The sequence below is a fragment of the Anser anser genome, assembly GCF_964211835.1.
Source record: "Anser anser genome assembly, chromosome: 1".
In the NCBI taxonomy this organism is placed as follows: domain Eukaryota; kingdom Metazoa; phylum Chordata; class Aves; order Anseriformes; family Anatidae; genus Anser; species Anser anser.
The window spans coordinates 27,651,637-27,663,742 of NC_139720.1; the positions used below are offsets into that span (position 1 = coordinate 27,651,637).

At 38.3% G+C, this 12,106-nt stretch overlaps 1 protein-coding gene across 3 annotated transcripts in view; it reads left to right on the plus strand.

The window, feature by feature from the left end:
* Positions 1 to 12,106, plus strand: part of TFEC (transcription factor EC) — a 148,983-nt gene that overhangs the window by 41,267 nt on the left and 95,610 nt on the right. For all 3 annotated transcript variants that reach the window (XR_014575006.1, XM_083809723.1, XM_083809725.1), the window contains exon 2: positions 1,059 to 1,305. Coding sequence is in view for 2 of the 3 variants with exons in the window: in XM_083809723.1 (XP_083665849.1) it covers positions 1,105 to 1,305 (201 nt within the window). In the remaining variant the exon portion in view is untranslated. The remainder of the gene's footprint in view (positions 1 to 1,058; positions 1,306 to 12,106) is intronic.

Here is a 12,106-nt window from a genome sequence, read left to right on the forward strand (position 1 = left end):
TCATATTGCATAAATGCTTACACTGCAGTGAATTAGTGATAGTTCTCAAGCCTTATTTTGCTTCCTGAGGGCAAAGGCTGTACACACCAGTTTAAATGTGCTATTATTTTAAATGGTTGGAGGCTGATCCTACAAACCCTTTCTAGCATGAGTAATTCTGATATGAAGTTTTCTTCCCCTGAGCTATTCATTTTTTGAAAGGGTTACTCTTTGCAGGAACCAATCCTTGTGTTATACGTGACTGTTTAGAAACTGGACTGTGAAAATATTTCTTCTTCTAAACACAGAATGATAATGTGGATGGTTGTTAGCAATGCAATTCCTCCAGCAAACAGGAGTGGTTACTGCATACAGAATCAGTTTTACCTTCACTACTTTTCAAGAGTTTACTTAAATATATTTTCTATCTGTTATAGAACAAGTAGGAAACAGAATGTGGAAAAATGAAGGTTTCTCATATCAATTGTGGTCTTTTTTTTTTAACTGGCAGTTGTTCCTGTTTTCAAGTGTTTGTTTCTACTTTAATGAGGATACGAACTTTCATCCAGTGAGAAGTGTGGGTCACTTTGTTAGCGCACTTGCACACACCAAGGCAATATACCAGCTGGAAATTTTGACTTTTAGCTGAATTATTTTTCTCCAGCAAATGGCTTTCCTTTTGACATATTTTAATGTACTTGCACACTGAGAGGAAGAGTGGGTGAACAGAAAACAGGCTGTTTTATTAACCCAGCAGTCACCTTTGAGATTCATACATGTCCACTTTTTTCTCGCCTTTGTACCTAATCCCAAGAGACTGGTACCTGGCTTCCCTTGGAATAACAAAGTCAGTCACAAACCTCCAAACATGATTGTTAACTGAATGCCAACTGTTTCTTCTCATCTTTTTTTTTTTTTTTTTAGTGGTATGTTAGGGATTGTGTCCTTGTGGGTGCCCTATAACCATAACATTAATTTGGTATTATATTTAAGGATTTTTTTTTCTCTTGCAGTAGTAGAGGTACATTGTGCAAGAAATTAAATTGCTGCTTCTATTTTTGTGTGTGTGTGTTTTATAGTGATTTTTTCAGCTCTGCTAATAGTGGAAAGGGAAGAAATAAAGCAATGCTGCAGGCACTGACTGGACTACAGTTTCAGCTCAGAGGAAAGCTACGGGATCAAGAGTGGACAGACAAATACCCTCAAGAAGAAGCCCATGCACGTTATTCACAGTGCCATATGCCAGTTTCACAGTATCCTGGGTTCAATGGCTTTTTTCCGCTGGGAACACACTTTTCATCAGACAAAGCTCCAGCAATCTCAGAGGTACCTATATTATCAACAGACATTTACAAAACCTATTTCTGAATGTTGTGTTATCTGCACAAAGCTATTCTTAATTGTAATATAATTATCTCATTTTGAAGTGCACCTAAATGAAATCCAGGAGGGAGATGAGGGGTAGAACTGTTGGGGTTAACATTTTCTAAAAATTATGTAGGGCAAGCAAATGCTGAGGTATTAACTAACTAGGTCTTGTACACTCCTTGAATCATTAATCTCAGGATCAACTCTCTAATGATCTAAGGCTGACAACACACTCCATCCTCCCTTTGGATAGTGGAATGGCTCTGGAGGTTTCTTTCAGCATCACACAGTGCTTCTAGGGAGCAGCTAGAGAGCAGGAGTGGGGCTGAATGCTCCCATGCCCCATGGAAGGGCAGGCAGCTTCTCATGACACGTGGAGAGGGGGAATGCTGCCTCCTGGTAGATCTATGTCTGGCAGATGTTTTTTAGTGTCAGCCGTTCATGAATGTATGTTATCAAGCACTGCTGTTGACAGCCTGGGGTGGTCCAGGGTTGAGGTCTGGAGTTCCAAGTCCAAGGAAGAGCTGTGGGGAAGTGGCTTGGTACAGTGGTCATGGTTCTGCACACAGGTGTCGGGGCAGCATTGCATGGGCTGCTCGCTCCTCTGCCTCAACAGGGCATGTGCAGGGTTGCAGAGCAGCCTCTCGTCAGCCACACCATCTCTTGTGAGCTGTGCACTGCGGAACTGATGTTTAAAAAAGATTCCTGAACAGATCAGGTGATGCCACCATATTTCTTTCTGTCAAAATTGGAAGTAACTGTGGTATTTCAGAAACCACATGGTGGCAGCTGTTGATAAAGGCTGGTACTAGTTTGTTTTTATTTTTTTTTAAACTGAGGAATGCTAAACTGCATCAAGTGGAGCTGCCAAGTAGTCATTTCATAGCTGTTACAACAGGAATGTTCTGATAGCTGGATATCTGATGCATTGACCCTTTCTTTCTCATTTAGCACTGGGAAGGAAAATAATAAGATAAGTAGAGAGCTAGCTACTATCCAACCTCTGAATCCAACAATAAATATTTTAAGCCTTTGTCTGACTGCTAATAAACTTTTCCTTCAATTCTTGCCACTCCCTTTCTCTTCTGGGCTCCCTCCACTCTCCTGTTCCTCCAGTATTCCTCAATGTAGCCTGGGGAAAAGAAGTTTAAGAAAAATAATAAAGTTTTTATTTATTCCTTACAGACTTTTTCTGCCCCTGTGGGCATTTGTCTGCCTGTCTGGCTAATGTGTTGTAATGAATCTGCTCTGCCATACACATATGTATCGTCCTATCAATCAGTGAGAGGAAATGCTGAGCATGGTGAGTGCTAACAAGCACTCAGCGGGGTCAGTACACCCATGCACTATACTGGCATGCTACTTTCCCTACAGGCTGCTTTAATTGGGGGAAAATAAATCAGGCAGCATGCATCTGGCACCATGTCTTCTTGCCAGCCTGTCCACTTTGGCAAAATGACCCTCCCCTGCTTCAACTTTCAGGGCAGTGCTAACCCTCACCTGTCTCCTGCTGGAAGGCAATTTCCTCCTAGGGCCTTTGGAGTCCTTGAGTTGGCTGGGGCAGGTTGTGCTGCCAGAGGAGCCTGCTTGCAGAGGCTAGTGGTGACCAAAGGGTGCTCAAGAACCTGCAGGGATAGCACTTTGCAGGTTGGAAATCACATGGCAAAGAAATGGGAAAAGGTGAAGGAAAAGTAAGGAAGGGACTGTGGGGAAAGGAAAGCAAGGAGGAATGGGAAAGAGAAAATATGGAGAGGGAAAGGATAAAAGAACTGGGAGAGAGAGAAATTGGAAGGATTGATGGAATAAAAAAATAAGAGAGGAGGGAAAAAAGGTAAAGAACTAATAATGAAAAAGATGTGGAAAGTCATATAGTGCTGGAGAGAAATACCAGAAATAGAAAAAAATAGTAGAAAAAACTAAATATGTTCCTGTGCACAAGTCAGGGCAGACAGAAAGCAACAACTCCAAAAGAACTCAAAGAAGATCAGGTCATCAGAGGAATTTTTCAAAGACAGGTTTCAGAATTTAGACAAGGAATTATGCCCTATCCATAATTAAGTAGAAGTATTTAAGTTATATTCCTATAGACATGCTGACTTCTACACATGATTTCTTCTCATCCATTTATGGCAAGACAACATGCCATTATGGACAGACTGTCATCACTCTGTAGAAGAATTATGTTTGAGTAAATTTTCTACCAGACGCTTTACAGCAAAGCCAATCTGTCCTTTGTTGGCTGTCTGGAAGGTGAAAAGGGATTTGTTGGGAAGAACAGAGGAATTATAGATCTCTGAGGAGTAATAACGTCCAAGATGGGAACTCAGGGTTAACAGCATGTAAGGGCAGACCATTATGCCTTTCTGAAAGTCCCCCATTTTCTTTGCATGCACAGAAGTTCTGCTGCTGACAATTGTAGCATATTTGCGTGGCAGTAAAATGATAAAAAATCTTAATGATGTTTTTCAGAGCCCAGAGCCAGCACTAATAAGGAATCCATATTGGGTGAAGAGATACCATCAAATACCATTGAGATCATTGAGATACATTACTGCGATCAAGGATTCAGAAATATAGTAGGAAAGGGTGACCCTCGGTATTTTAGAAAAACAGTGCCAAAGGCCTAAGACAGTTCAGAATTTGATTCACTATGAGGCCTCTTCTTGTGACACAAAACCAGCATCCTAATTAATTTCTGTTTTGATAAAAGACATTAACTTATACTCTCCAGAAAGGTGAATCAACCTCTAGAAGTGTCAGGTGTAGTTAAAGAGATGTCATATTTTCTCCTGCAGTACCTACAAGCCATATAAACAAAGCAACCTTGGCTTTAGCAAACATCTGGACTAGAGATTGCGTAAGAAAATCCAGAGGAATGTAGGATGGCATTTGTGACTCGAAAAATGTGACTTCTGCTCTTGAATGAATGACAGATGAGGTGAAGGGCAACGTGTGGTGAGAAATGCCATCCTTCAGTCGGTAGGAGAAGGCCAGGTTCCTACTGTTCATGATTACACCCTCCTGCCCTTTTCTGAAGAGTGTTCCAATATCCTTGTCAAAGTTCAGCTTGGATAATGACTAGCAACACCTTTTAAATGAAAAATGATTTTTTTTAGGAATGGCTTTTATCAAATATTAGTTTTGGTGGAAATGTTAGTGTCCTTTCTTCTCGAAGCAAACAGACAAAGCAAACTAATTTTGTAGTGTCTTCGATCATCACTTACCTTGTTCCCTCCCACATCCTTTAATGGACACTTTTAAGTGGAGGTTACATTAAAAAAAAATAATTTATATATTATATATGTATTATATATATTTTATATACATAAAATGTATACATGTATATATCTATTAATGTATATACTAATGCATTATAATATGTATAATGTGTGTGTATACATACATGTACATATATACACTTTCTCCAGCCTCTCCCTTCTCCATGGCATGCCTCTGTTTACAGTGATATACTGTGTGGGTGGAGGATTGTGCATGTCCTTTGTAAAGACCACTGGCATCTTTTAGGTAAAAAGAGCAATATTATATATTGTAATTATCATTACTAAAAACAGAAGTAATCATTAACATACAAACATTCAATACAGATATTCAGTGGTGATAAGGTGTTATGACTGGAAGAACTCTATTGTCATGGTAGCATTTTATAAGAATTAACAAGTTATCATAAATAGCATAGGAATGGTTGATATGGGACTTGCTTAAGAACGAATGTAAGAAAGGTAAAGTAGCTTATGGAAAATTGATCTCATCAATATAAGTTTTGATCTGGTTTGATCAGATTTCAGGTTTGGTTGATAGAAGTAAGATTGTTAATATAATATAATCAGGGTTCTTCAAGGTGTTTGATTAGTACCTGTGGCAAATAAATTTAGCTTGTCATGCAATAATTGGATTAATAAACTGAATAACTGACAGTTGTGAAAATGGATTTGGAAAGGTGGGATCATTGCTTGTTTGGATATAGTCCTTTGGAATAGCACAAGAATGAGTTGTTGGCCTCCTGCCACATAAATACATTATGAACTAATGAAAACAGTTTATATGTGTAAGTGACATCATTTCTGGAGGACTGGAAAAGAATGCAGAAAAACACCACTGGTGTAGAGTATTATGGGTCTTTTCAGACTGTGAGCACAACTAAATAGTGTATGTTTTAATGAGAAGTAAACAGAACTGCACCTCCAGAAAATGAAAAACTCTATTGGTCTATAACAAGGTGATGAACTTTGTCCTGGCAACCTGTAATTTCATTAAGGACCTGGGAGTCAAGGACCTTGATCAACTGACAATGAGTTGTTAGCACAGCACTGCAGCTAAAAAAAATCTTAATGAATTAATTAAACTGGTATATAAAAATATATACATAGAAATAATTTGAATAGGACCATGGTTTGCTTATTAGGGGATGGTCAGATCATTACTAGATGCTGTGTCAATTCAATTCAGTAGGAAACTTAAAAAGTAGGAAATTCTTTACTGTGAGGGTGGTGAGGCCCTGGCACAGGCTACCCAGAGAAGCTGTGGGTGCCCCATCCCTGGAGGTGTTCAAGGCCAGGCTGGATGGGGCTTTGGGCAACCTGGTCTGGTGGGAGGTGTCCCTGCCCGTGGCAGGGGGGTTGGAACTGGGTGGTCTGTAAGGTCCTTCTAGCCCACACCATTCTGGGATTCTATGGTGAGATGGTAAGAACTAGACAAAGAATCCAGAAATTTTTTACAGCATAAAAAGATCTACATTATCATGAAAGGTTTTGGGATCACCATCTATTTAAGTAGTGTAAATTGAAGTTTGAAGGAGACCTGCTGAAAATCTGCCAACACATGCAGAGACACCAAACCATTGAGAACAGGCTTTCTAGTATACACAGCAAAGGTTCACAGGGGACAGTGGTTGGAAGCTGAAGCTGGAGTCTGATTAAGAATCTTTTCACCTGTTTTCTGACATCTACAAGGTATGTATTGAATAGATACTTTCCCACAGTTTTCAGTGAGGCCAAACTGATGTTTGCCTGCATATACTGGAAAAAAAATCTGCATAAGGGTCTGTCTGTTTACCAGTTTAAAGTACCCACCCTGCTATGAACTTCAGTATGGTCTGCTAGAGAGAATAATACTATTTCAGTGACCTGGGAGACTGAGGAGTCTGGGACGTAAGCTTCTCATGAGCAGATCTGTAAATGGCTACATTTCTTTTTGAAATAGTTGTTCTAAAGCTGCTTGGGCATAATTTTAATACTCTTAGAAATTTTATGTAGGCAAACTTTTGTGTTTAAAAAATCAGGTCTAGTTCAGATATTTCTATGAGAGAAATCATGGCTTTTTTTACAGTATTCTAGGAGTCACAAATACCTGTTATACTTAAAAGTCCTGTGCCGCCCATGTTATATAACCTCTGTAGAGAATCTCATTTACCCATTATCTGCTATACTGACAACTTTCCAGCTCCTCTTCTGAAGTCCTCTGTTGGTTGTTGGTTGCAGTGACTCCCCACATTTCACATAAAAATATATACAATTCCTAAAGCTGATTTTTTTTTTTCTGGATAGCTACACATTTTGATAGATTTTTAATAGATTAGGAGACTATCTGAAAGGGAGAATAGAATGGCAGTATGTTAACAATCCCACACATATAGATAATTTGGAAGCATGAAGATGCTTTGTATATCCAAGAACATCCTTTTCAGATCCAAGTATATATCTCACCTGTCTCTGCAGGCTTTGTAATATCATGGTAGGTCTTTGCTGTAGGCCACAACTCCTGTTTAAATGAAACATTATCTGCACACAGCAACATAAGGATACTTAAGTTAGTATAGACCACCTGTCCATATAGTCCAAAATGTCTTCCTTGGGATCTCTCCTACATCTAATACAAGTGTCTAAATGTGAGCTAGATGCCTGAGTAACTTTTTTTGGGCAGTGGGACAAGCAGACCTTTTAAGACCCAATTTATCTACTTTATCTTAGGCATTTACATTCAAGTAAGATGGATTGCACAATCAAAGTGCCTTTTTCCCCTGTTGACTGAAAAAAAGTCTAGATAATTAGCTTGGATGTAGGCATCTTCATTTTCTCATACACATGAAGTCAAATGAATTCCACCTCTATGTGTTTTGCTTCAGAGAAAGGATAGAAATCTTGAACCTTTTTGATTCCACTTTAAAATTAGCTTACGAGCTGATGCTTGAGGGTTAAAATTTAATTTTATGTCAAATTACTGCAAGTAAAGTAATTGAGGTTATTATGCTTTTTAATTCTTCCTGAACTGTTTGCTGAAACAGTATGTAGCAGCACAGCTGCCTGTATTTTCACTAAATGTACATAGTTTTTTTCATGGCAGTCATTCGAAATATATTAGTTTTTAGTTTTATGTACTACAGTTTTATTATTTTTAATGCAATATATTTATTGATATTAATAAAACCTTTTGTTTAGTATTGATATTTATATCATGAGAAAGAGTATATAGAGATGAGGAAAGGTGGAAATGAGGTGAAGGGGATCAGAAATAAGAAGGAAAATGGAAATGGGAAGGAAAGCAAAACACATTTTGGATGATCTGGTAAGAGGAGGAGTAGAATAGATAGCAAAAGGTACTGGTAAGTGTGAAATAAATAGATCTGTGTAGGATCCTCAGGCTCACTCATTATTTTGTAGACTTTTATAGTCTCTCTTCTCTTCTTCTCCTTTTCAAACTTCACAGACTTAATCTTTTTAACCTTACAGTGTGTAAAGTCCACAGTCTCCATTCTTCCTCCCATATACCTCATCATTTTTGTCATTTTTGTAGACCTTTTTATTTTCGCTATGTCTATTCTTGCACACACCTCTTCACATCTGAGCACAGCTGTTGACCTACTTCTGTGTGATAATTCCCATAACATGGAAATCACTGATGTCTCTGCTACTGAGAGAGTAAGTTCAGTGGGTCCATCACCTTCATCAGTTGAAGAAAGCATTAATGCTGGATCACTTTGGCTCAAAATTAGAATCAGAGGTAACAATTCTCTAAGGACTTGAAGCTGTCTACTGTTAGGATGGTTCAGTCTAAAGAGTATTGTGATTCTTTGTATGAAGGAGGGCAAGAACTGTGGAAGACATGTCTAAGAAGCAAAATAGTCATGCTTTAATCACAGGATCTCTTGATTCCTTCCCATGTATTCTCAGCGCAGAGCCTTGAGCAGCAGTGAGATGTCTGTCCACACTTGTACAGTTATGTCCATATGTCCAGGACATTTCAAGGCACTGAAGTCATCCTCTCAGCAACTCTTAGAAGAGTTCCTGGCATAGTTTTGACCTGTGCCAACCTGCGCTTTTCCTCAACAAGGTTTTGAATTTATAAGGTCCTGGGACAGTTCATAATTGGCATTTTGCAAATAGTCGTGCTTTTGTAGAGGGTAAACTATTTACTGACATACATACAGGCTATTCCATGACTTCTGGGCTCAGTGCCCACAAACATTCCCAGGCATATCAATTTTATGAATAAAGTTATATATTCCCCAAAGAGAGAAAATGAATCAGCTTCACTAGCTTGCAAAGCAGATTAACATCTTATGAAATACTGGCCCAGGACTAACAGGAATCCCAGCTTGCTGTTGACTTCAGTGGAAAGGTAGGAATCACGACCGGAGTTAGAAGTTCAATGTCTTTACTTGACAGTTATACTAGTCCTGAACTGACAACTGGCAGCCAAGCAAGAAGTATTCAAACTGAAGGGTCACCAGGGAAAAAAGTGCTTCGAAACGGACATGCTAGTCTCTATGGCAAGGGCTATAGTAATTGAATTTTGAAGACCTTACTGTTGAGATATTAAGTATTATTCACTGCATTAGTAATTATATAACAGATGATATTAATGGTTCTTATGCAAGTGTTTGTTAAACCTGTAATTCAGATTTAATGAATAACCAATGGCCTTTGTTGTAAAGAGACGGAAACCCACACTTCATTTGTGAGATTAATCTTATTTAAAGCAAAAATTCTCTCTGAATAGCTGGCGATATTCAGCCTAAATTAGCATCTGCTGAAGTGAACAGTTGAGCTTCATCTGACATTTATTAGGACAAATGCATAAAGGCTGTGCTGTGGCAATACCATTTAATTGTCAGGGCAATTAGTTGCCACTTTGGATATCAGAATAGCTGCTGAGTTAAAAAAAAAAGAAGGGGGAGGGGGGAAGAAACTGTTGGTTGTTATGAAGACCCAGCAGAAATGGTTTCATTTTTAACTAGAAATTGTGTCTGAATTTTATATTGCTCATAAAAGTGAGAATCTGATGACATAGACTAGACCCAGGCATAACAGAGAAAAACTAATCACTTTAACAGTGGTTGGTCTTCTTTTTGCGACTTCAAACCAACGCCGACTTTTATAAAAAAAAATGTAAATCACTGAATGCTAGGGGCAAAGTCCCTCTAGTATTTATGGTTCCCTTAGAAAAATCAGGAGTATTTATTTTCTTTTCTACTGTATTAATATATTAAAAATAAAAAGCCTTGTGTCCTCATGCATTATTCTGCAAGCCTTAGCTCATTTGCTCAGTTTGTGTAGATCTCCTTAAGCAAATCAGATGTGCAAGTTGTCCAACAGTTTGACTCTTATCTCTTACTATACAAACTTTCTTATTTTGAAAACTACTCTTAAGGTTATACTCTTCTAATATACAAGTAAACTGACTGTCGCACAAGAGACTCTTCAACTGCCCTCATTTATTCCTCTTTTCCTTCACTAATGATTTCTGAAGATCTTTGCAATCAAGTGTTGCTTATCTGCCATATAGAGTTACCATAGCAGAGCCAGAAAAAATCCCTCATGGAAATGAGAGTCTGTTTAGGTCAAGACTCTGATCACAAGTGCAGTGTCTGGAAGCCTGTGCTCTGGCAGCTTGTACAATGGTTGGCCTTTGGATTAATACAGGAATGCAGGGCTACAAGTCCTTTAATCTTCATGAAGAATGACAACCATCTCTAAATGGCTGGCGTCTCTGTGTTGTGTGTTCATCCCTCCTTCTTCTTCCCTCCCCACCAAAGTGGGATTTGTTGGTTCCAAATCTATCCAGATCAACTGCTATAGCCTGACTTTTTCATGTGTTGGTCAATTCTGTATCTGGACAAATCTGAGAAGGTGATTAAGTGTTTGCCTGTTTTATAAAGGGGGCATTTAAAATGTAACTCAAGGAAGACAATAGCGAGGTTTTGTTTGGAATGTGCTGGAGACCTCTGGGCTATGTTGTCATTCAGTTGTGTCGAGGGAGAGTTTTGCTATCTCAGCTACCATTTACAATCCCTGGAATGGTGGTAATGGGTCTCACACCTACATTCAAAACTATTTCTAACTTAGTATGTTTTTACCATGACAGATGATTCTGTCTACCTAAATGGCCTGTCTACTTTCTGAGCACTGCTAGACAGGGTTAAGTTCATTTAGATCTGTATTGTAAGTGAATTAACTTCTGTACATTATATGAATATCTTGAACTTTGGAGGCCAGCACTTCTAGGAAAAAAAATACTGTTTCATAGGTAGGACATTAAAAATATCTGCTATGAAAAGAAAAAAAAAAAGAAACGAAAAACAAACCAGATCAAATTTATATAATTTTGCAATTTATAGATCATTTCAGATTCATTTCTTTTGTTGGGGTGAGGGGCAAAGAGGTTAAGATGAGTGGAATCTCTGGATAGTCTCTACAGATAGTTGAAATCAGACTGAAATACAAATGAAATAGTGTCAAGATGTCATGATTTCTTTATGATTACTCCTAGTCCAACAAAACAAGGTACTCTGATGTGCTGCCATGGGTAGCCCGTACGAGTTGAGGTATCTATCTCTAAGTCTATTACAGTGCTGCTGCTCCTTTTATTGCCAGTCTGGTTCTTCTAAACTTTTGCTGATCTCTGGGATGTTGTGACCTGGATTACACAGTCTTTCCTCTTATTTGGTGTTATTGTATCCACCTCCATTTTTTTTTTAATTCAGTAAACTTAAATAAAAACTAGTTATTAATAACCTGGGTAATCAGATTTACTTTTGGAAGTAAAGCTTTTCTTTTGGGGAGTTCTTATCTGTCATAATATTAGGGCTGGATTTTGGAAATATGCAGCCACTTATTTACAAATTTTCTTCCTGGGTCTATACTCTTTTGAAAAGGGGCATTTAGTGATATTCAGGTATATCCTGAAGTGCATTCTTCCAGAAATGAAGAATATGGTTGTTGTCTACAAAGACTTATGCCCAATATTTGGCTTGATATCTCCACTAGCTAGGAGGAAATAAAAATATGTGTGTCAGTACTACCTGTCCTGGTTCACAGCTGGTTGTGGATCTATGTAACTGTACTTCAAAAGTGATCCTATATAGGTTTCTGATGAGGAAAACAAGATGTAAATGTTTCATAGTTGTCTCTGAGAGAGGATACAGAACGCAATTTTTGATTTGACAGAAGGAATTTTTAGGACATTTCAATTTTCTCTCAGAAGTCAAATGTACTCCGTATCAACTGAAGATATCTTCAGTTTGGGGAGAGGTATCACAAGCTGTAGAGGCAGATAACCAAAACACAGTGAAAATGAAGTGATTCATTGCCCACAAAAATCAGATACAAAATAAACAACAAACAACTCGGCATGGATAAATGAATACAACAATTCTCTAGTGATAGAATTCTCAATCACCTGCTGTTCAAAACTGTAGTCTAGAAACATAGCTTTAGTCTCCATGGCACTTTCCACCTGCAAA